At 34.2% G+C, this 23631-nt stretch overlaps 4 protein-coding genes across 5 annotated transcripts; 3 read left to right on the forward strand and 1 right to left on the reverse strand.

Moving 5' to 3' along the window:
• The first annotated feature begins 1669 nt into the window (after nt 1-1669).
• Nucleotides 1670-4725, forward strand: LOC106164654 (uncharacterized). The gene is made up of 4 exons (XM_013542637.2): nt 1670-2092; nt 3390-3488; nt 4023-4076; nt 4375-4725. Exons 1-4 carry the CDS (start codon nt 1709-1711, stop codon nt 4435-4437), a joined length of 600 nt encoding a protein of 199 aa, XP_013398091.2. The 5' UTR covers nt 1670-1708; the 3' UTR covers nt 4438-4725.
• Nucleotides 4726-5212: 487 nt separating this feature from the next.
• LOC106164652 (RNA demethylase ALKBH7, mitochondrial) lies at nt 5213-15286 on the reverse strand. 2 transcript variants are annotated; one of them, XM_013542635.2, is made up of 4 exons: nt 14886-15286; nt 14430-14603; nt 13309-13433; nt 5213-6143 (listed from the first exon to the last, which is right to left on the reverse strand). In XM_013542635.2, the coding sequence occupies exons 1-4, from the start codon at nt 15225-15227 to the stop codon at nt 5996-5998; spliced, it is 789 nt and encodes a 262-aa protein (XP_013398089.2). In that variant the 5' UTR covers nt 15228-15286; the 3' UTR covers nt 5213-5995. The 2 variants fall into 2 exon arrangements, with proteins under 2 accessions (XP_013398089.2, XP_013398088.2); XM_013542634.2 differs by lacking the exon at nt 13309-13433 and adding an exon at nt 11932-12056 and having other exon boundaries at nt 14886-15280.
• Nucleotides 6571-10941, forward strand: LOC106152006 (uncharacterized). Its single transcript, XM_087015962.1, has 2 exons — nt 6571-7963; nt 9625-10941. Exon 1 carries the CDS (start codon nt 6846-6848, stop codon nt 7959-7961), a length of 1116 nt encoding a protein of 371 aa, XP_086872088.1. The 5' UTR covers nt 6571-6845; the 3' UTR covers nt 7962-7963; nt 9625-10941.
• A 199-nt stretch (nt 15287-15485) lies between the features above and the next one.
• On the forward strand, nt 15486-23565 carry LOC106164647 (cilia- and flagella-associated protein 57). Its single transcript, XM_013542628.3, has 20 exons — nt 15486-15643; nt 16108-16606; nt 16793-17049; nt 17228-17396; nt 17625-17777; nt 18016-18155; nt 18480-18645; nt 18877-19203; nt 19338-19511; nt 19685-19846; nt 20033-20188; nt 20451-20544; nt 20675-20865; nt 21114-21287; nt 21400-21558; nt 21682-21825; nt 22029-22145; nt 22297-22428; nt 22567-22710; nt 22930-23565. Exons 2-20 carry the CDS (start codon nt 16127-16129, stop codon nt 23239-23241), a joined length of 3651 nt encoding a protein of 1216 aa, XP_013398082.1. The 5' UTR covers nt 15486-15643; nt 16108-16126; the 3' UTR covers nt 23242-23565.
• The last annotated feature ends 66 nt before the right edge of the window (nt 23566-23631 follow it).

The raw sequence follows: 23631 nt of genomic DNA on the forward strand, positions 1-23631 counted from the left end.
GCAAAAATAAATAAATAAATAAATAAATAAATAAATAAAACTCACTGGTCACAAAACAAGGGCCCACAGAATTCGCCCGAGGCATATCTTTGAATATTGAGTAACAAAATAAAAAAGACGAAGATCTGTGCCCATTGTAGAGGGTGTACTCAGTTAACCAGTTTGTCCAGTTCACTAATCTAATATCTAATATCATATTACATGATTAAAAGGCGGTCTGAGACTGGCTTTATTGAAAATATGCGTGTCTTTTTAACGTTTTTCGCGCAATACAATACCTTTTGCTTGCATCTGCTTCTGATAGGCCTATTTTAGTTTTAAATATTTACAAGGTTGTAAAAATTCATATTTTGTGAAGGGCTAGTAGGGTAACTGCAATCTTATGATATCTGCTCTCCTCTTCCTGCTGATATATTTATATATATATATATATTTTTCAAATTTTTCGATACAGTAGTTGCCGACATATGGATACTTTTTTGACAAAACCACGCTTCATCAAGGCCAAGATTTGACCAGCCCAAAGGAGCACCAGCCAATTAAATCACTGCATATTACACAATGCAGCAGTGTAACAGACTTGGTAGTCAGTTAATTGGTAGCGACACACCTGACTTCATACTTCTCCAGTCAGAGTTAAAAAAAAAAAAAAAAAGAGAACGCATTTTTACCTAGGTATACCTTTAAAACTGAAATATTCCATATTAGGCCTAAATGTCAAGTCTGTAGTTAGAGAAAAGAATAAATATTTTGTAGAAAATTTACTCGCCAAAAAATAATATTCCATAATAAGTAGTAGGCCTAACCCTGTATTTGTCGTAGCCTACCTGTAATTCTATAAATCACGAAAGTAGGAGGGGGCCTACCGAAGTATAGGCTACGCTTTTACTTTAAAAATATAAAAAACTTCTTTTGTCATATTTTGTCCTATAACCTCTATGACTAAATTTCATTTTCCCCACTTGCACTAGCTAGTTACTTGAAACGGCAAGGGTAAATCTATGCTCTAGTGTAGGCCTAGAAGTTTGTTTCAAGTTAGGCCTATTTCTGAAGCCCAGGGTGGCCCAAAATGGTCGGCCCTATAACATATATTATTCGAGTAGTCTCTTCAACACCGAACCGATCTCGGTCTGTTCACTATTTTTTTTGACTGCCATATATATCACTGGTAGGCCTACATGTAGATCTACCAGTAATTACCTCCGACTTAGACATAATATTATGTCCAAGCCTCCGCCAAGGAGGTTATGTTTTCACCCCTGTCTGTTTGATTGTCATCAACATAACTCAAAAAGTGATGGGCCGATTTTGATGAAATTTTCAGGGTAGGAGGGAAATTGGTTAACTTAGAAGTGATTAGTTTTTAGTCGTGATCCAGATCAATAATCAATCAATAATCAATAATAATCAAAAATCGCTGCCTTGGCAGAGGTCTGCTTTTCTAGTTTTTTAAAATTAAAATCTAGTTTCTGGATATTTAATATGATACACACCAGTTAGTCTTTTCGATTTATTGCGTAATTGAATGAAACGTGCAAGGCGACAACAGACTAAGATGATGCTTGGGAGGAGCCTTTGAAGATTGAGGCAGAACGAATTAGACTAAAAAATTGCAAAATGAAAAAGCCTTGCACATATATATATCGCCTCGTTCTCAGCAGGATGATGCTAATCGAAATCGAGGTCACGTTGGTGGCCCAAAGCCAAAATGGCGGACCGTCAGAGCAAAGTCGCAGCAATGGCTAGTTCTGAGGTGTCAAAGAGGGCAACTATGTCTTTAACACCAGAAATTGCGGCTATAATACAAACAAGAGAACGTAAACTTGCCTATGAAAAGAACTTGGAAATCCATATTAATCGAGGAAGCGCATATCCACCCATGAACCTCGAGATACACCAGAGAATGCGAGATCGAGTAGCTGGAAAAGGAATGACAGCGGATGACCGTTTACTTCGAAAAAAATGGGTAGATGCTCAATCGTTGGCTCCTGATGAACCACGGTTTGTTCCAGCCCCTAGGAACATATTGAGGCGCGTGTATAGATATCCAATGGATGTATTGTATATGCCACTTTCTAAACTCCCTGTTTTGGTGAGTAAATTTCAAACGTAAACTCTATGGTATTTTTAAGCCTAGCAGGGCTGGCATATCTTTTGTTTTGTAATTGATGATTATTATGTAATTTGTGTTAAGCTTTATATGCTCTAAGACTCTCTGCTCACCCATGCAGAAAACAAGGAACCAAAACGACAAAGTAATTTTTCCTTAAAGTATGTTAAGAGTTAAGATTGATTTAACGTCAATCTACTTTTGTTGCAGCTTTTGATGTTTTAGCCCTCTGCCCTTAGTAATATGCATTTAGAAAATATATATAAATTAGATAAGTGCATGTTAGATATACACCTCCGCATGCATACAGTATCTTGTTTACAGGAAACGTGCCACACTTAATTAATTTTAATTATATATTTTTTCCATGACAGTAAAAAACATTAAATAATGTAATCATTTCCATGACAAAGTTTGAACAAGTCGTGACAATAAACAGTGGAGGTTTTACACGATACTGATGCTGAGCAACTTTAAGACTTTATTTTAACTGCATCATACATACATACTGTATTCCTTAAATTAAAATTTTACTGTTTTATGTCAAGACTTGATAAAACTGCAAACTTTGCCACTCCATGATTTGTGAAATGAAATTTGATCCCACATTCATAAATGCTGCTGTAATTCCCACAGAATTCCTTTTCTGGCAAAATTCCCAAAATTAACAATTGGTGGATGCATCATCCATCTGTATTTGGCTAAAATATTTACCTTGGCTCATATGGCTATTTTATAATTATTCAAAACAATGATGCTTCCAACAATTTTTGTCTGAGTGTATGTCAACATTCCACTTTTAAGAAGCTCAAAAGAGAAGTTGAATTTCACATCATATAAGGTTTGATTTAGACTGAAAATTGGTCATTCTCTGACAAGTAGGGACTACTAGTATGTGAAAATGTGATTTTATTGAAAGAAGAGGGATTTTCAATGATATAAATTTATGTTTTTATGCCCACCATTGTGTTTTGTCAAAATGTACCCGTCTTTGTTTTCTGGAGCATGCATAAAAATATTTCTGAGCCAGAAAACAGTTTGGTGTGTGTTCAAAATTTTGAGATATAAAGATAATTATATGTCCGAGAGAAATTGCCTTGGTTATGAAAAACATTCAACATGAAGAAAAAAAAAAGGAAGATTTTTTCCTTTTGATATTTTGTAATATCTTGTAGCACCATGTAATTTGTGTGATATTAGACTATTAAATTAATAATCTTAGTAAGCATTTTAATACAGCTGTGGAATTGTTGATTATTCTTATTCCATGTTATTTCAGAGAAAATGCCATACAGACGTGCGGTCAGTGCTTCATGGAGCTCTGGTTGCTGTAGCTTTTATCAATTTTGCATTTTATTGCTATTATTTCAAGACAAAGGTATGTACTATTCAGATATGTGCACAACTATTTCTCACTTTTAAATCCCCTAATTTAAGGTAAACAATGGTAAGACAAATCGGGTCCAAATCTGTTGGTGAAAATTAAAAGTTTTGCATCATTACATATAACTTAGAAGAACAAAAATAAACCCTTTAACATTAAAACACATTTACCTGACGGTGTCAAGAGACAGATATGTGGTCTGTCAATTTCTCTTTGTTAATGAAAGAGATGCTCTGGTATGCAAGAACAGAGTCATGGATATAAACCAATTATATAAGATCATTCCACAAAAAAAGTGACTCTCTGAGTCGCATTATTGAGGACACTTCTTGTGTCATATTGACTGAACGGTTTTCTATGAATTTTTAATAAGTCAATTTATTTATTTTAAGAAAACAGCAAACATACTGGGGCAAATATATATTATACAAAATGTGAGTGACACTGACATGTCTCAGAGTCACCATATTGTGAAATGATATAGAGAGAGATATTTGTATATACACACATGCATACATTCCATTTCAGTCATGGGATGGTCTAAGCAAATTTGTGCATATGGGAGCATACCCTGCAACATTTGTAAGTAGATTTTCACATTTTTAGTTGAAGGCATCGTAGTAAATAATTCATTTTGATACACTCCTCAAAATGTTGTTTCCATAAAAGTTTCTACACAAGTTTCTTGGCATGTAGGTGAAAGATTTTGGTCTAATATTTAATCTATGTTTATATCAGAATTGTAATTTTTAATGCACAAACATAGTAAATATTTTTCTATGATACTGTTATCCTGCATGTTGAAATGAACTTACTAGTAAAGCATCAGAGTTCAGGCAAAATTAAATGGACTGTTCGTCTTTATCTTCTTATTTTTCAGGGTGAAAATGCTTCTGCGCCCAAACCAAAATATATAACTCCAGAGGGCTCACCTTTACTTTGACTGTATAATACTAGGTGTTTGCAGTTTTCAGTATTTGAAAATAATGAATTAACAGGACAGTTATGCACATTGCATACCACTGATGGAGAGTAAGTTATACATTTTGTAGTAATTGGTTGCATAGGACTTCAGAAGTAACCTGAAAAGAAGTGTTTTGGGTGTTCTAAAAACAGATAGACTTCTAGAAGAATTCTTGCTCTTTGAAACATTTGTGCATTGGAGATGAGTAATGTTTCAAGCATTTTTTTCTGAAAAAATTTGAAATAAATGGAGCTTTGCAAGCTCAAATTTGTTTCCTCAATTCTTACACCCAAAGCCTGATGAAAATGAAGAAAAGTAGTAGACAAAAAACAAAACAATTTAAATGTACTTAACAAGCTGATTGCCTGTGTTGTAATCTTAACTGCATTTTAAACTGTATGACAAAGTGTTTGTTAGGTTAGCATAAAATAAAGGATAATTTTTAACTTAAAAGCTGGCAAGTTGGCATGACACCAAAATTAACACAAACTGTCGAGATTCACTGGCCATTCTCTTTCCAATAAAGCAATTGATGCTGTCAAAGTGAATGGGGGGAGGGGGGGTATTTATTTTAGAATACAACGGTTAGCAGTTGAGACTATATATGTATCTGTTGTTAATAAAGGCATAACAGTTTGCAGTTATCAACTGAAACATGTAAATCCAATTTTCAAATGAACAAATTCTGGGAATTGTCTCGAGCCTGACATGATCTTCATTCTCAATGAAACACATCTCCAAAAAACTTAAAAAGTCAACTTAAAACATTTATTTTTCTGCTTAAAACTCCACAAAAAGTGATCATAGTAATCATTTGCTAAATTTTAACAAAATTATTATCCCAAAAACAAATTATTATCCCAAAAACAATCTTCGTTAGTCAAAAAGATGATTCACAATTTCAAAATTCCAGCTGTGTGCACATCCTTAAAAACTCAATTGTTACATTTAAGTCTACAATAAGTGGTCAAAAGAATTACCTACTTAATTTGAGCAAAATTAGATTGAATCATTCCTGGAACAATTTTGTTAGTGAAAACTGATACAAAGAAGGCAGTTGGGTATATGTCAAAAAGCACATTTATAACAGTAATTTAAATTGTGAAATCTTGAAATTCAGTGGGATATTTTACATATAAAAGCTGGTGGTATTTATCAAAGTATTTATACAGATGTTTCGTCATTTTAAGTACTTTCAGATAATTTCACAGCAACAAATTACCTGAAAGCCCAAGACCTTTGTAAAAATAGTCATGATTACACTTAAATCCATTTTCAAATTACAAAAATCTTCACAAAGCTGATATTGATTCCTGAATAAAATGGAGTATGTGGCACTTTCAAATATTCATACAACATAAAATTATAATTATTATAATCATAATGATAATTAAAATACATTAGTATTCATTATCAACATTTCTTTGCCATTTTAGGTGCCATGTTTGAGTATTTATGAGAAATACAAAAAAAGAAAGATTCAAATCCTTTGAAAATGGACTAACTTAAAGATGCAAAAATTAGCTTTCTTCTGCATTTAGGATGGTGTTTTCTCTTCCACTCCTTCGATAGGTTCATTTCTACAAATGATAGCAATCCTCCTTTCTCTGTGGACATTTCTTCCTTTAAAGGTAGAGAGCTTTTGTGGCAATATCTCATGAGTGAAATCGTACCTTGCTTTCCCTCTGTAATACAAATAATTGAAATTTGTATCACTATTTATAATCAGAATTTCAAATTTTGAATTAGTACTAGGACAATAACTCAAACCAACTTATAAGAGGTATTTCACAAAAGAACACACGAGTCCAGACATTGGTCTCATGTTTTGGACATTGTTATATTACAGACCAAATTGAACTACTTCCTATGAATTTATCTTGAAATAAATAAAATGAAAATGTTGGTATAAAAGGTTTGGCCAGTTTGGAGGCTTCAGTTATTTTGTGAGACGGTCCCAGCACTTAAAAACATAAATAAAAATTTACATTTTAGATGACAGTTATATGCAAACACCCTGAGCTTCAGAGATAACTTGACACTAACCTCTTCACTGTACCCTATCTTCATCGTGTCAAGTTACTTGCTACAGTGAAGAGGATAGTGTCAAGTTCTATTTCGTATAAAAATATCGGTCAGTCTTAAATGAGATATGCTTGCGCATGCGTACTCAGTTAGCTTGTGACATGCGGCTGGGTAGTCAGCCTGAAAATAGATGCGATCTATTTCTATCAGAATTATAATCTAAAACAAACGTAGTTTGTTTGCTTAAGTTGGAAACATTTTTGCAACGGAGTTGCAATCTTTTATGCGGCATATATATTGATCTGTAACGTAGTTACACATTGTAGGCTACGAATCATTTGTGTGCCAAACTTAATTTCAATATGGCGGCCGAAAGCACGTGTAGTGCTGTTTTACCGGGCCTTTCAAAACCCGCAATAGATACATGTAAGAATAGCGAGGACGTTAAAGCAAAGAAAGTAAGAACTAGAACAGGAAAGGGGAAACTAGACGACAAAGCAAAATCTAGTCATAACAGTGATGAATATTTAACTATAATGAAAAATATACAAGAAACTGTGCAGAGACAGGAAACGAGCATTAACAGCGTCGTGGGACGCATAGATACTTTAGAGAAACAGTACCTGTATCACGATGAATATTGTGAGGAGAATTATGACTTTGATGAACAGTATGATGAAAGATTGGAGGATGAAACATGCCCGGAGGCAGGTACTAGTAGCACAAACAGATTTGATGATATGACGAAGAGATATAAATTAATAGAGTATACAGACGTGGAAGTTGACAGTGTGTTGGCGAGTAGTGTCAATGATTTGTTCACCAATGGGATAGTAGATCATTCAAAGTATACAGAACTTACCAAAGATGAAAATAACTCACGGCCAAAAAACTGTGAAAGTTTGGTGATAGTCAAAACCAATAAAATGGTATGGAACATTATTCCTCAATATGCCAAAACAAATGATAAGAAGTTACAGGATGTTCAAATGTCAGTTGTAAAAGCAGCTACGTTGATGACTAAAGGAATAGACAAACTGGCTAAGTTAGAAACAGGAAATGACACGAGTGAAGGGCTTGGAAAACTCATTGATATGTTCAATGACAGTATTGCTTTGCTTGGTCATGCCAATACACAGATTAACTGTTTTAGAAAGGATTTGTTAAAACCAAACCTCAAGCCAGAGTACAAACCTTTGTGCAATCATAACATTCCGTGCACAACTTTTCTCTTTGGAGATGATATTACCAAATCTGCAAGGGAAGTGGAAGATTCTGCGAAAATGAGTTATAAAATGATGCAGAGTAGAATGGGCTTGGATTATAGAAACCGCCCATACCAAAGGGGCCCACGATTCAGGGGACGAATGAGAGGAAGGTACAATCGTGGCCGAGGAAGTTCTTCCCAGAGGGGTGCACATGCAGATTCAAAAAACTTCTCATGGCAAAGCAGCCAGTGGGATCAGAACAGATACTAGAGGTGAGACATAAATTTCAAGCTGGTAGATTGCATTTGTTTGTAGATGAATGGAGAAAATTGACCAGTGACCCATATATCTTGGATATAGTACAAAATTGTCATATAAATGTTGATACCAACATTGGATTTCAAAACTTAAATGATATGGTGAAATATAGGTTTAACACAGAAGAAACAATTATAATCAGGAAAGAAATTTCTAAACTACTTGATCTTGGTGTTATTAAGAAAGTTCAAAGTGTACCGGGGCAGTTTTTATCTCCTATTTTTGTACGCCCTAAAAAGAATGGAGAATACAGAATGATATTAAATCTTAAGAAGCTGAATCAACACATTCCCTATGAACATTTTAAAATGGATACTTTTGAAAAGGCATTGACCTTAGTGACAAAAGGATGCTTCCTAGCATCAATTGATATAAAGCATGCATATTATAGTGTGAAAATAGCAGAAGAACAGCAAATTCTTTTTCGTTTTGTTTGGGAAGGAAATATCTATCAATACACATGCCTTGCAAATGGCGTTTCTGAAGGGCCCAAAATATTTACGAAATTATTAAAGCCTGTATATGCAAAATTGAGAAGTCTTGGCCATTCTAGTTCAGGATTTATTGATGACAGTTTATTGTGTTCAGATAATTACCTTGAATGTGTTGAAAATATAAGATGCACAAAACATCTAATGGAAACACTTGGTTTTATAATCAATGCAGAAAAGTCTGTCCTTATTCCCCAACAATCATTGTTGTTTTTGGGAAATATAATTGATTCTGAAAGTATGACGGTGACTTTACCTAAAGATAAAATGGATCACATTGTACAGCAGTGTAAAATGCTTATCATTAAAACAGAAGCAAAAGTAAGACTAGTAGCTAAAGTGATTGGAATTATAGTTTCAACATTCTCAGCTGTTGAATATGGTAAACTCCATTATAGAGAACTTGAAAAGCAGAAGATAAGTGCTTTAAAAAGCAACAATGGAAATTATGATGCTATGATGCACATTACAATTAGTATGAAGCAAGAATTACAATGGTGGATGGAAAATGTCCATTTGCAAAGAAGGAAAATTGACAAAGGAAATGTTGACATTATATTGTATACTGATGCATCCAAATTAGGCTGGGGTGCTCATTTGGAGGGTCAAAAAATTGGTGGTAGATGGTTTCCAGAAGAAGCTAACCTTCATATAAATGCTTTAGAGTTACTAGCAATATTATATGCATTGCAGTCTTTTACATTTAGATTTGAAAATAAACATGTAAAGATCATGAGTGATAATATTACAGCATGTGACTATATTCAGAATATGGGTGGAATTAAATCTTATGATTGCAATAACATAGCAAAAAAGATTTGGCATTGGTGTATCGAGAAAAATGTTTGGCTCACCTGTGTCCATGTGCCAGGGAAAGATAATGTAGATGCTGATGATGCTTCTAGGAAGTTTAATGAACGTTTAGAATGGAAGTTGAATGAGAATGTATTTCAAAAGATATGTGAAAAATTTGGAAATCCATTTATTGATCTTTTTGCCTCTAGATTAAATGCGCAAGTTGAAAGATATTGTTCATGGCAGGCAGACCCCTTTGCTTGGGGTATTAATGCATTTACTTATGATTGGGGAACACTGAATTATGTTTATCTGTTTCCACCTTTCAGTTTGCTGGGTCATTGTATCCAGAAGATTCGCAAAGACAAAGCCAGGGGTATTATAGTGGCTCCTGTATGGCCAACACAGATATGGTTTGCAAAGTTGATGGAATTACTTGTGGAAAACCCAATAGTCATTCAAAAGAAAAAAGGTCTGCTAACTTTACCAGGGAACAAGCTCCCAGTGGAACATCCTCTTATGGACAAGTTGAAACTCGTTGTATGCAAAGTATCAGGGAACAGTTTAGAGAACGAGGCCTTTCTGAGCAATCAACCCACATACTTATGTCATCTTGGCGTACAGGGACAAAGAAACAATACAACGTGTTCATTAAACGCTGGTTCAAATACTGTGGTGAAAGGAAAATTAATTCAATTTCACCACATGTGGAAGAGGTGATAGAATTTCTTACAAAACAGTTTAATGATGGCTTAGCTTATGACAGTTTAAATACAGCAAGAGGTGCTATTTCATCAATGGGTATTCAAATTGATGGAGTTTCAGCAGGGAGTCATCCATTGGTGATAAGATATATGAAAGGCATTTATAATTTGAGGCCACCAAGACAACGTTATGCTCAAATTTGGGATGTTAATAAAGTTCTGGTTTTCTTAAGGAAACTTTCACCAGTAAAGCACTTGACTTTGAAGGATCTGACTTTAAAACTTACAATGCTCATGGCATTAATTAATGCCACACGTGTACAAACATTGCATTTAATTTCTGTAGTTGATATGAAAAAGTTGAGTTCAGAGTTTGTGTTTCAGTTATGTGGTTTACTGAAGCAAAGTAGACCAGGTTGTAATTCATCACATATTGTGTTTAAAGCTTACCCTCCAGATAGGAGGTTGTGTGTTTATACTGTTTTAAAAGAGTATATAGCTCATACAAAGACATTGCGTAGGCATAATGTTGATAAAAATTTGCTTATAAGTTATATGAAACCTTATAAACCTGTTCAAAGAGATACTATTTCTAGATGGATCAAAGTTGTAATGACAAAATCGGGAATAGACACTACTTTATTTGGTGCTCACAGTGTGAGAGCTGCTGCTGTTTCAAAGGCAAAAATGAATTCTGTGCCAGTGACAGATATTTTGAACAAAGCTGGTTGGAGTACTGAAAAAACATTTGCAAAATTCTATGAGAAACAAATCGAGGATAAAGCTACCACATTTGAATATGGAGTTTTAAAAAGGAAGTAATGAGCACATTCATATACTAGTATATACTGGCATGTATAGGTTTACATGAGTATCTGTTGATGATTTGTTGAAACTGTTCTAAACGATATTTTAAGCTGAAATAAAGGCCATTGAATACTGGTTTATTGATGTTTGTCACATTTTACTTTAAAGTCTCATTTAAGACTGACCGATATTTTTATACGAAATAGAATTTAAAATTAAACGAGACTTACCTTGGTTAAGTCGATGTTTGATTGTAATTCTGTGAGTGTAAAAATGAGGGAGGGCTTAAATGCCACCCTCCCCACCCAGCTTACTCAGTAATATAATTCCAATGTAATCAGCTCACAGATATAAATATATATATATATATTTCATAATACTACTAATAGATAAATAAATAAAAATGTTCTTTAAAAAAAAAAATGTGAAAACATCAAGCTTTAAAGGCTGAGTACGCATGCGCAAGCATATCTCATTTAAGCCCTCCCTCATTTTTACACTCACAGAATTACAATCAAACATCGACTTAACCAAGGTAAGTCTCGTTTAATTTTAAATTTTCTCTGAAGCTCAGGGTGCATGCAAATGGCATGCAGCAATAAAGCATTAAGCAACTAGTTCTTGTCATGATAAAATTTAGATCTAGGATCTAGTGCCCCATTTCACAAAAACCCATAAACTCTCCAGCTAAGCATAGATCAATGAAATCAAATAGTTGACTGCCCAAAGTAAAATTTCTATTATTGGTCAACAGTAAATACCTTTTATAAACCACTGGTTCACAATAAATGTAATCGAGATTCATACCAATCCAATGAGGACCAAATCAAGACAATTATAATTTGCATTAGAGACTAATTAAAAGACTGATTTACATAAGTGGGCTAAAATTCTTTGAAGTCCTCACTAATAACTGTTTCTGAGATAATCATTTTGTGACACAGGCCCAAGGCTCAACATCAATGATACCTTGTTTGTAGTTACAAAATAACAGAAATGTCAATAGAGCTCTAAAAAAACTGATTTTTGTCTGGAGTGGGTTCAAATATCACTTATTGCATTCCCATTAACTATTCAGTGGCAAACTTATTGAGGCAAATTTTGTTTCCTAACAACAGCATGTACCTCAACACATAGATAGACCGTTCCTTGAGAAGCACTTTGGCCCATTTGTCCTTCTCTTTTTCATGCACCAATTTCATCACGCAGGAAGATAAGAGATTCATGCCTGCAATGGTTGGGCCACAGAACTGCAACAAACCAAAACATTCCATTTAAACAGAATCAACTGCACAATCAATATGCTTCATGTAAATGCAAAGCTCATTAGCTTCAAAACATGCTTCCTGTTCATCTGAGAAAGGATGCATAGGCACAATGAGGTGAACAGCAATTAAGTGATGATGTAATAAAACAAAATATAATAATCCAAAATATAACAATAAATATGGCATGGCTAAGTATATTTGGTAGGTGTTCAAATTTTGGAAAGGGTAATTGGTTTAAGAACAATTTATATAATCAATTTCAAAAGAGGCAATTTTTCCTGAACTTTCACGAATCTAACTTTTATTGTTTATAATTTAATTTTTTTTTATAATTTTCATAATTCATAAATTCTCATTTACAAAAAGTTATGTGTCAAAGGAATAAATACATGAGCTGTTCCATTAAAAAAGTATCACAAACAAAAAATTGAGATAGTTATTACCTTTAACATGCAATCACTTTCAAAACCAAATCTTTAAAATTTAATGACCAGTCATCACAATACATCCTTTAATACAAAACCTGTTGTATATAGACAGAGGAAGACAGGCCAAATGTCAAATGGCCAGAGTACCATACACAGGCAATTACAACTGTAACTGCATGACAACCAGCTTGACAATTGCCACTAACATGGGTAACTCATCTGAATTAGTTATGATGCATCATTCCATTCTTACACTGTATATCAAATAACTGATTACATTTTGTACGTGCATTTCTGCATTGTAAAATGTGTCGGAATCTGTACTTGTAAGTAAATTGACAAAGTTACAATTCCCTACATAAAATTGTCATCTGATTTGAATTCCTTGTTATATATTATCAAATGCATAACACATATTATATGAGGTGTGGGCATGCTTTAGAGACTGTTCCCAGAGACTATTGTACTAACTTTGGATCGAACTATCTCCAAGGGGATTCTCGCTTAATTGCAATTAACTAAAACGACTTAGATGTCTTCCATGCTTACTGAAGCAGATATGAGGTAATTAACTATCATTAACAGCTTTAACAGGCGTGCCAGATATCTTACCCACTTAAGCTGAAAGTAGTTTACCAGATACCCCCTTGGAGATGGACCGATCCTGTTTGATCGATCTAGGGATGGGAATCCAGTCTTGGAGAGCAATGCAAAGCCGCAAGCTTCAAAAAGCAAGCTACTGCAGGTTTAAGCACCAAAATTGGCAGCAAAAGAAGTCTTCATTCTAAAGATCCTTGGTAACTTACTTCATCACATACAAAGATCGTCTTTCAATTAAAATATCTGCAAACTTGTCTTTCTGTTCATAATGAACAAATCTCATCACACACGGTGATAGTGTGTTCAAACCCGCTATTACGTTACCACAAAACTAAAAGAAAAAAGTATTTCTGTTACTATTTAGAAAATATACAAGCTCTAATTGTTCATTTGATGCCGTCCAAGATAAATTAATGTAACTTGTCAATTAATGATTGTTCTTAAAAGTTAAAGAAGCACTTGATAAGCTTTTAAAGCTCTAGAGAGCAAAAATACTCTTTTAAATACAGTACAGTAGCCAAATATACTAATTTACAGAAAAATATATATGTATGTTTACTTATAAATAGAATCAGTCATGCTAAGCATCTTAAGAATAAATAAAATATAATAATAATGAAAATAAACTAGAAAAGCAGACAGCAGACCTTTGCAAAGGCTAATTTAACAGAATATTTTGGTTTTACTGAAAAAAATTTTAATATTATTAATCAATTATTTAATAGATCACCACCAAAATATAATCAATATTAAGTAAACCTTTTTCAAACCTTTCCTGAAAAATTGTTTTAAAAAACAGTCCACAATTTTTTGAGTTAGACTGTTAACTAACAAACCTTAAAAGGCAAAAACAACCTACTTCAAAGAACTAATATTAGAAAAATTTTCACATGTTTCTCAGAGGTATGATGTGCTAACTTATTAAAAATTGTGAACAGGACTGCTAATGCATGAATTTTGTGCCACTGACAACCATAATGAATGTTCTGTTTCGATATCCTATTTACAGACATATAAGAATGGACTTATACTGAGTAAGAGATGTGCATTTTATATAGGGGTACAACTCTGCCTCATGACTGTACTGTTATGATCACCCCCCTCAATATTACTTGCATTATTCAAAAGTATCATAGCTCGCAAAAATAATTAACCTTTTATTTTTAAAACATATTTTGTAAATAACCTTATATTTATCACTTTCTGGTGTATAAAAATGTAACCTTTTCTTTTCCCCGAACAGATTTTTTTAAAAACACTTGTATATTTCAAGCTGGACATTCGTAGTATAAGATAGTACAAAAAAATGTGATGGTTAAATACTCACCCTAACACTGTCAATGTGTGGGTTGATGTAGCCACTTCTGGAGAGGTCTAAGAGGTGAACGTATGTAAGTTGTGGAACATCGGGAGGGAATGCAAGTTCACGAACTCTGTTGATAATCTCAGTGTTTGCTTTGTTCCAATCCTTTTTGTCTGTTTCACGATAACCATAAATAACCTAAAACCAAAACTCTCAGTGTGATTAAGGACATATGTTTTACATTGTGTATGACACCCTGACTTCATAGTGCTATTTATTGTCATTTTTCTTTGGTCGTAAATAAATTAGTGCTATGGTTTTGTGAACAGGTTTGCCTTTAAAAATATACCTACGATCCAAGGTAAGAACACTCATAATAAAATAAAGCTGCATAATGTCTAACCTTTTATGTTAATAATGTCAAATGCAATGAAAACAACTGTCATTGTCAATTATCATTGGTAATATGTAATGACTTACGCTATCCCAGTGGTCAAATTCATATTTCATCATTTTGAGTCGTGGTTCTACCTCGGAGAGCAGCGACAACTCTTCCTTTTCGGACAGAAAGTTTTCAAATATGCTGACATCTTCTGCAATCACTGATTCGGTCTCGGGATCACTAGCATCTATATAATCACGAACCTCCGCTTTCTTCATTTTCATTTCACCATAACCAGCAAAGGTTTCAGTCCGAGCAGTGCTTGAATATCGGCATATTGCTATTCGAACTGTAGAGCATTTCCAGACATTCCTTATAATACCTGACATGGCAATTAAAGACATTTTTTTGTTTTTTTCCTGCACGGTCAAATAGGACATATATCCTGACGTGGTGGCTGTCACATCACATCGGTACTCTATTTTAGTTTTTCTTTTCTACTATAGGTTATCAAGAAAAGCTGTCTTTTTCTTTAAAAAAAATTCAGAAAAATAATCATACTTATCTCTTTTGTTTTTATTACTTTTTGAGGAATAATGTATTTTAAAGGGGAAAAATCTGGTTCTTATCATGCAATGAGAGAAAAACTGCATCAAGTAAAGGTTTTGATTATCTTGGCTCACGGAACGGAAATAGCGCAGTATATGTTGCGCAGTCCGTCGCCAATGGTAACTAAGGGAATCAAACAGCGACTGCCATAGCTGCGAATGGCACTGATGGAATAATTCGTCATTTCATAATATCAGAGTGAACGGCTTATTTTGAAATATACTTATATAAAAAATCAGTAGTTAAGGTAAGTAAAGTTTCAATAGATTACACAGAACCTATGTATTTTCAATTTTATGGTATATTTGTAACTGTAGTAAATGTGGTTCCAGTTGCACCATGCATTTGGTGTGTCAGTTGTCTGATTGTACTGTTAATATAAACAGAATATCACTCGATGTGAACAAGTACATGTCACATATTTAATTAGTTGAAATAATGTTAATTCAAACGCTTTTGGAAGGAGAAATTAACAATGGCTTATGACTTTATGACTTCTGAAGTTGTGTCGTTAAGTAAACTTTGAAAATATAGAAATCTTTTCTGTTATACTGAAATGAAATGTTTTGGAGTGAAGGAAGTGTTTTATATCTTTCTTTATGCTAGAGATGCATTTTCAGTTTTACTATGTCTGATGCATGTACCTAATATGCTTGACGTATAAAATGAGATTAATTTTTTTGAAATTTAAGATTTTTTTCCTTTTTATAGGTGAAAAGAAGTGTACAAGATGTCAATTGCAGTTGCCCAAGCTCGCCATATATTTGGCCTGAAGACAGGGGTAACTGGAAATGTTGCCTATCAGGATGAGCAAACTATTATTTACCCATCTGGCTCCAACTGTGTACTGTATAACATTGATCAAAAGGCTCAAAAATTCATCCCTGGATCTGAAAAAAGTACTGGGATGACTGCCATGGCAGTTAGCCCCAACAGAAAATATGTGGCAATTGCTGAAAAAGGAGAAAAAGCTACCATCACAATATATGACTTGCATTCACAGAGAAGAAGGAAAGTACTTAGCTCACCTGAGGTGCAGTCTGGAGAGTATGTCAGTCTTGCATTTTCTCCAGATTCTAAATACCTTGTTGCCCAAGGAGGAAAGCCTGATTGGACACTACTGTATTGGACCTGGGATAAATCTAAAGTTATGGCCAGTATCAAGACATCTGTAGCACAGGGAAAAGAAATCCCACCTCCAGTCTATCAGGTAGGCATTTATATTTAGACAGCACCATCCTGTCTGTTAGTTTTAGTTTTTATGTTATAAGTACCATTATAAGATTGAACGTAGGAAGGATACAAGTCGTTAGCAATGTTGGATTTTGTCAATTGTCATTTGCTTTTATTCCAAAGTGCATTACTATTTCACTCTGTATTATTTATCCCTTTTCAGGTTACTTTCAATCCACAAGACAACACCCAGCTATGTGTTGTAGGTAACCAGATCTTCAAATTGTATCGCTACAGTGAGGGTAGCCTAAAACCATTTGCCTTTCAAAAAATGGAGCCACAGAACAACTTATGCCAAGCTTGGGTATCTGATGAAAGAGTGGTAGTTGGGACAGACAATGGGAGGCTTTTGTTGTTTGAAGCAGGAGAACTGAAAAACGAGTTCCATGTGGAGAAGTCACAAAAAGGAGACAAAGAAAAGTAAATCAAAATTAATTTTTTTCATTATCATATAAGATACTGTCCCAGTTACAGCTGCATTATATTAGCTTTTTCTAATTTGAAGAACTGCTTATAGTAATTTTCTTTATATAGATCCTATGATCACTGAAGTAGTCAAGCATGACCTGATTAACATATTGTGTGAAATTAATTTAAGGATGGACAGCATCAGTGAAGGTGAGGCAACTCAGCCTTCAGGACCACCAGAGATTACTGCTATTGTAGCATACTCTAAGGGATTTGCATGCTCAGTTGGTCCTGGCACTGTCTTCCTGTATGAGAAAACTGATGACAAAGAGTATTTCAAGAAAGCCAGAGAAATAAAGGTAACATGGCAGTGCATGTAACATGTTATAATATAATTTGTCTACACATGTTCTTTCAACACATTTTTAGAATTCAGACCAAATGTTGTAAACTTAAGAATATGTGCACAGTGTGAAATGAACTGTAATAAACAGATAGAATCAGATATGCATTTTACTACCTTTAATTAATACTAAATTTACTACTCCCAATGGAAAGACTTAGTTGCCAAATTCATTATTATCCAGATACCTGCTGATAGCAACAGTGCTGATCCCAGTAAATCAGAGAACCAAGTGATAACCAGCTTGACTGTTAGCCCATCAGAGGAAACATTGGTAGCTAGCACTGACAGCAGCCAGCTCTATAGCATGACCCTCTCCAGCGCTGACCTGGGAAAGGTAAGTAGTATTTTATGTGTCTGTTTTTTACACAGATGAGAAAATTTTCTTATTTTTTATTGCTTTTTTTAGCTAGCCAGTAGAGATACAAAAGAACAAAAATTTATGTAATAAATTGTAGTATTGAATTTACACTTTTTTATTTCAAAAGCAAAATATTTTCTTGAGAAGCAGTTTCCCATTTCTGATGTGGTAGTTGCATGATTTATCATTAGTTAATGTGATTGTGTGTTTTCAGGATGGCCAAGCTTACTTTGAGTACCTGTGTCAGGCATTTCATCAAGGTCAGATCACAGGCTTGGATGTGTGTATAAGGAAGGCCTTGGTTGCAACATGTGGAGTGGACAGATCTGTCCGCATATGGAATTTTGAGAACTGGTAAGTTCTTATCATAATTGATTGAAAGAAAAATATCCTAAATATGTATTATAATTATTTTTCAGGATGAAAGAAAACAGTAATATCTTCCTATTGTAGACTTAACTTAAGCTACTTAAAAAATAGCAGTTGTTTTTCCTTTAATACAACATTGGATAATTTAAACTTAACCTTGATTTAATATATTTTCTTCATAGTATATATCTTTGAAGATGAAAGTGATATTCCTGCTCATTTAGATTAAAGGAAATGAAATGACAATTTTATAATGTTTAATGAGTAAACAATTGAATTGTTATATTTTATTTCTTTTGTTAATTTCAGTAACCTTGAGCTGTATAAAGAGTTTGCTGAGGAGGCGTATTCCATAGCTTTACACCCCTCAGGCTTGTATGTGCTGGTTGGCTTCAGTGACAAGCTGAGGCTTATGAATCTGTTGATTGATGACATCAGAGTCTTCAAGGAGTTTACTATTAGAGGATGCAGAGAGGTCAGTTTTAATTGAGGAATTCATTTGATGAATCATTAGCACTGGGAGCTGGAATGTTGTCTTAATTGACTCGGTGTCTGTCAGCAGAATGTGTTGGTTAATGAAAATGAAAAAGATTGATTTTATTATTAATAAGTCTTATCCTCATCAGCAAAATTGGTAAAAAATTCCATGCATGTACATATCAGGGTTTGTCAATGCAGATAATATAGACTTATCTGTCTATTCCAGTGTGCCTTCAGCAATGGTGGCCATCTGTTTGCTGCTGTGACCAGTAACTTGATCTACATTTACTCCACTGCAACATTTGAGAACCTGCTGCAGCTCAAGGGGCACAATGGTAAAATTCGCTCAGTGATCTGGACTGCTGATGACAACAAGCTCATCTCTTGTGGGATGGATGGCGCTGTGTATGAATGGGATACATTTACAGGGAAACGTGTGGGAGAGAATGTCCTCAAGTCCTGTAGCTATAGTAGTGTAGCAGTCACTCCAGATGGCAAAACTACGCTGGCAGTTGGAACTGATCACACACTAAAGGAAATTTCAGATTCTTCGGTGAGATTGACTTTTAATCTAGATAAACATACCTTTACTTTATACACAGTTAGTCTTAAATTTGTGCATCCTTTCAGCCCTGTCTGTATTTTAAGCCCATCGTTAAGAGTAATGCTTTTCCTTTCTTCTTAAAGATACTAAGAGAAGTACCAGCTGAGGACACCACCCTGAACACTGTTGGCATGTCCCACTCTGGCCGTATGTTGTTTGCTGGGACCAACACTGGAACACTACGGTCCTACAAGTTTCCACTCACTGCTGATGGAGAGTGGCAGGAATACCAGGGCCACTCTTCTGCAATAACTAAGGTATATTTGATTTTTTTTTTAAATTCTAAAATGCTATTTAAGCAATTTATAGTTCTATGCACGAGTTAGCTACTTTTTGGACAGTTTTTGGTTGGCTGTGACAGATGCTGTGGTGCCATTTTTAAGTTGTCAGTAAGTTGTATTTATGTTTATTAATTTTTTACCTTTTTTAGATGAAAATAACATATGATGACACAACCTTGGTGACTGTCTCAGAAGATGCATCCATTATGCTGTGGAAGATTCAAGATAAAGAAGGCAGAGGGGCAAGGAGAGATAAGGAAGTGGGATGGGCTGAAGAAATTCTTATTACAAAGAGTGATTTAGAAGAAAAGGTAAATTTAGCTGAAGTTGTAGTTTTAGAGACTCCCACTTGCAGTTCCTTCTTTAGTTAGGTAATTTTTAAGTTGAATGTTTACTCTCGGGACGGTGCTTTTTGTTATTGTCATATATATTACATTCTTAAAAATATCTATGTCATTTGCTCTAAACTAGATTTAGTACATTTTCTTTACTTTCAGAACACCATGATGGCTGAGCTTAAAACCAGAGTTGATGAACTCAAAACAGAAAATGAATACCAACTGAGGATGAAAGATATGAATTACAATGAAAAGATAAAAGAACTGACTGAAAAATTTATACAAGAAATGGAGTCCTTGAAAACAAAGAATCAGGTAAAGATTTCTTTTAGGTCCAATTGGCACTTTTTTCCCTTCACAACGGTTTCCCTCTATAGAACTTTCCCTCAAAATAAAAAAGAAGAAGTTCATGTCATCTATGCTTTCCTGTAAGTTTGTAGAAAAAGAGATCAGAAAAAAGCTATGCATAGCAGAATATTTTGTTCAACAGAACTCATAAAATATGTTGTTGGAATTTGTTGTATGTTAACCTGGCTGTGAATACTTCATTTTGTATTCTTTTATTTTGCAAATATAGGTGTTGAAAACAGATAAAGATAAGGAAGAAGCCAAGCATGAAGAGGAGGTACAGGAGGCACTGGAGAAGCACGCTAAGGAAATGCAAGACATGGGTAAGCTGTAGTACCATTTTTACTCATTAAGACGATTTAAGACTTGATTATTTGTAACTTTTGCCTGGCAATTTTGGGACATATTGTGTGGTCTTTTTAAAATTCACATTTTTCTTTTATTTTTGTGCAGAGAGTGCAAACAACCAGAAATTGATGCTTGAATATGAAAAGTATCAGGACCTGTTGGCAAAGAGTCAGAAAATGCAAGAAGATTATGACCGTCAGCTGCAGGAGATGGAAGATAGCAAAGAACGTGCCCTAGAGGAACTGACAGAGTATTATGAAACAGAACTACAGAAGAAAACTACTCAGTTGGAAGAGGTAAGTGTATTATTTTAAATTCGACAGTATCACAATAACCTGTTGCGAGAAGTTAAGAATATCTCAGTTAAATGTATTTTGATGGCATCTGCTTTGTGAGAGTTAATAAGACATCATTGGCAATTAATGTGCAATTGCAGATTTACAGTTATGTATCAGTAATGAAAAAAAAAACGTTTTTTGCATCATACCAGTAAAATTGATTATTTTACACTTTTTGTGATATTTATGATTTATTTTAATTCAAGGCACATGATCAAGCAAGAAATGCACAAAAAGAGTATGAAGAAACAAAAAGGCAGATTGAAGAAGATGCAGATAGGGAAATCCTGGACATCAAGAACAGATATGAAAGGCTGCTTAGAGATGAAAAGGAGTCTAACCTTAGACTTAAGGGAGAAAGTGGAATCATGAAGAAAAAGGTATTTTTTTAAATTTTCAGCAAAGTTAAAAACATTTAAAAATGAAATTTTATTTTTTGAAAAAGAAAAAGAATTAGACTCAACTAAACAATTACAACTACTTGCCTTACAGTTCACAAGCCTTCAGAAAGAAATAGAAGATCACAAGGAAGAGATCAAAAAGAACCACACTGACAAGGAGAAATTGTCTGGGGTTATTTCAAATCTTGAGAAGGACAAGACTGGTCTTAAAAAAGAAATAGCCGAGAGAGATGAAACCATTCAAGATAAGGTAAGTGTTATATTTCAAAGAGCATATTTGATTCAGAATTGTCATTTACTTTACATATTTGGTATAACTTTTTTCATACATTATGCATACCTACTGAAAATTAACCTGTTTGTTTGTTTATAGGAAAAGAGAATTTATGATCTGAAGAAGAAAAACCAAGAACTGGAAAAATTCAAATTTGTGCTGGACTACAAAATTAAAGAATTGAAGAAACAGATTGAACCCAGAGAGAAAGACATCAAAGACATGAAGGAGCAAATACAAGAGGTAATTGTCGGACTGAATATAGTTATTATAATTACTATAAATGTAATGTGTGACCTGTCTTTCATTTAGTTTTTTGATAATGCCAATGGCAATGTTTAAGACATAAAAAATGTTTCAGAATTTTCAGATCATTTGGAAATCAGTGCAAATGCATACAACTTATACAAGTATTCAATGCAACTTGTGTTTTTATATTTTTGTAGATGGAAAGTGAACTGGAGAGGTTCCACAAACAGAATACACAATTGGAGTTGAATATCACAGAGCTGAGACAGAAACTGAAGGCAACAGACAAGGAAATGCACCAAGAAAGACAGAAGGTAAGATGTCATTATAAACTATGTTAACTTTATCTGGTATTTTTTTCTCCTTTCTTATAACAGTGGCGAGGAAGAAAATAACGACCAGCTGCATACAATATAACTTTGTAGTCATGACAAAAAGTGATGTTTTTAATAATTATTTTTTCAGGTGCGTGACCGTGAGGCAATGATCAAGAGGTTTAAGACTGATCTGCACAACTGTGTTGGGTACATCCAGGATCCAAAGATGTTGAAAGACAGCATCAAAGCTCTCTACAAGAAACATGTACAAGAAGACATAGTAAGTATTATTTTTGGCTGACTCACACCAACAATATTTAGCCAATATAATAATTAATCATTTTTATCTTTCGAAAAAATAAAATGTGGACGTGATACCCTTGCTTTTGTTTAATGAAAACAAATATTTTCCATTCAGACTGAATCTGCAAGTGTGGATGCAGATATTCAGAAAGAATATGCACGTCAGCGTGAACATCTGGAGAGATCCGTGGCTTCCCTGAGAAAGAAACTTGCCAAGGATACAGAAATCCACAGAGCTGATAATGTCAGAATCATGCAGGTATGTTTAACAGCTGGACTTCTGTAATGTTACAAAGCTTGTGCTGTGTAAATTTGTTAATGTTTTGATATTTTGAGCTGTTATGTGTTATTTTTGAATGAGTCCACTGTTATTTTTATTCCAGCTCTTCAGAAACTAAAGTGTTAATTTTCAACAATAAAACTGTTTAGTTTCAAATGTAATGACATTTCTTAACAATGTGCTTTTTTTCTTTTCAAGGAAAATGTCTCTCTCATCAAAGAAATCAATGACCTGAGGAAAGAACTAAAGATTGCCAGAACACAGGTCCATGACTTAGAGGCTGCTCTTGGTCTGCACAGGAAGAATGCTGCTGCCGAGGCTACAGCCACATTGCAAGCTGTAGCTTCACAGAACAAAAACGCCATGTTAGAGAAGGACTTAGAGGAGTCTAAGAGAATAGTAGACATGCAAAAGAATGAAATTAAGAGACTACGCCTGAGCATTTATGAATTGGAAAATGTGGCTAGACCACCTTCTGGTGGTAAACTTCCTCCTGTGATTGTGCAGTGAGGAAGTGAAGTTCAATTGATTTTATGCGAAAGACAATAAATTTACTTCCCATTTTTCGTATTCCTTTGAACATCGTATATAGAATGACCACTGGTTTCACATGGACTTCTCTTAAAATTTGAGAACCAGTTGTATGTAATTGAAAGTGGAAATCGTTTATGGACAAGATTTAACTGGAACCAACATTTGTATATATTTGTGCATATTTCTGTAGATATAACTTTCAGGCAAGTTAACATTGTCTTATGGGGAGCTGCAGGCAACAGATATTTGTCACGTGATATGTTATTTGATAATTCATATTAAAATGTTCTTTCAAGTGTACATCAGTTTATTCTCTTTATTGAAATTTGCCAGTGTTGAAAATGCAAGTTTTCTTAAACGAACCAA

Source organism: Lingula anatina, chromosome 1 (genome assembly GCF_051362555.1).
Source record: "Lingula anatina isolate TDL-2025a chromosome 1, LinAna3.0, whole genome shotgun sequence".
NCBI classification, from domain to species: Eukaryota; Metazoa; Brachiopoda; class Lingulata; order Lingulida; family Lingulidae; genus Lingula; species Lingula anatina.

Bases quoted from the DNA above. Each gene is read 5' to 3' on its own strand.
- LOC106164654 (XM_013542637.2), top strand. From the start codon at position 1,709: ATGGCGGACCGTCAGAGCAAAGTCGCAGCAATGGCTAGTTCTGAGGTG. The intron at 3,489-4,022 runs GTATGTACTATT...ATTCCATTTCAG, and splicing joins GCTATTATTTCAAGACAAAG to TCATGGGATGGTCTAAGCAA. The intron at 4,077-4,374 runs GTAAGTAGATTT...CTTATTTTTCAG, and splicing joins GAGCATACCCTGCAACATTT to GGTGAAAATGCTTCTGCGCC.
- LOC106152006 (XM_087015962.1), top strand. From the start codon at position 6,846: ATGGCGGCCGAAAGCACGTGTAGTGCTGTTTTACCGGGCCTTTCAAAA.
- LOC106164652 (XM_013542635.2), bottom strand. From the start codon at position 15,227: ATGTCCTATTTGACCGTGCAGGAAAAAAACAAAAAAATGTCTTTAATT. The intron at 14,604-14,885 runs GTAAGTCATTAC...TTTTGGTTTTAG, and splicing joins AATTTGACCACTGGGATAGC to GTTATTTATGGTTATCGTGA. The intron at 6,144-13,308 runs GTAAGTTACCAA...TTTGTATTACAG, and splicing joins CGATCTTTGTATGTGATGAA to AGGGAAAGCAAGGTACGATT.
- LOC106164647 (XM_013542628.3), top strand. From the start codon at position 16,127: ATGTCAATTGCAGTTGCCCAAGCTCGCCATATATTTGGCCTGAAGACA. The intron at 20,189-20,450 runs GTAAAGATTTCT...TTGCAAATATAG, and splicing joins CCTTGAAAACAAAGAATCAG to GTGTTGAAAACAGATAAAGA. The intron at 20,545-20,674 runs GTAAGCTGTAGT...ATTTTTGTGCAG, and splicing joins TAAGGAAATGCAAGACATGG to AGAGTGCAAACAACCAGAAA.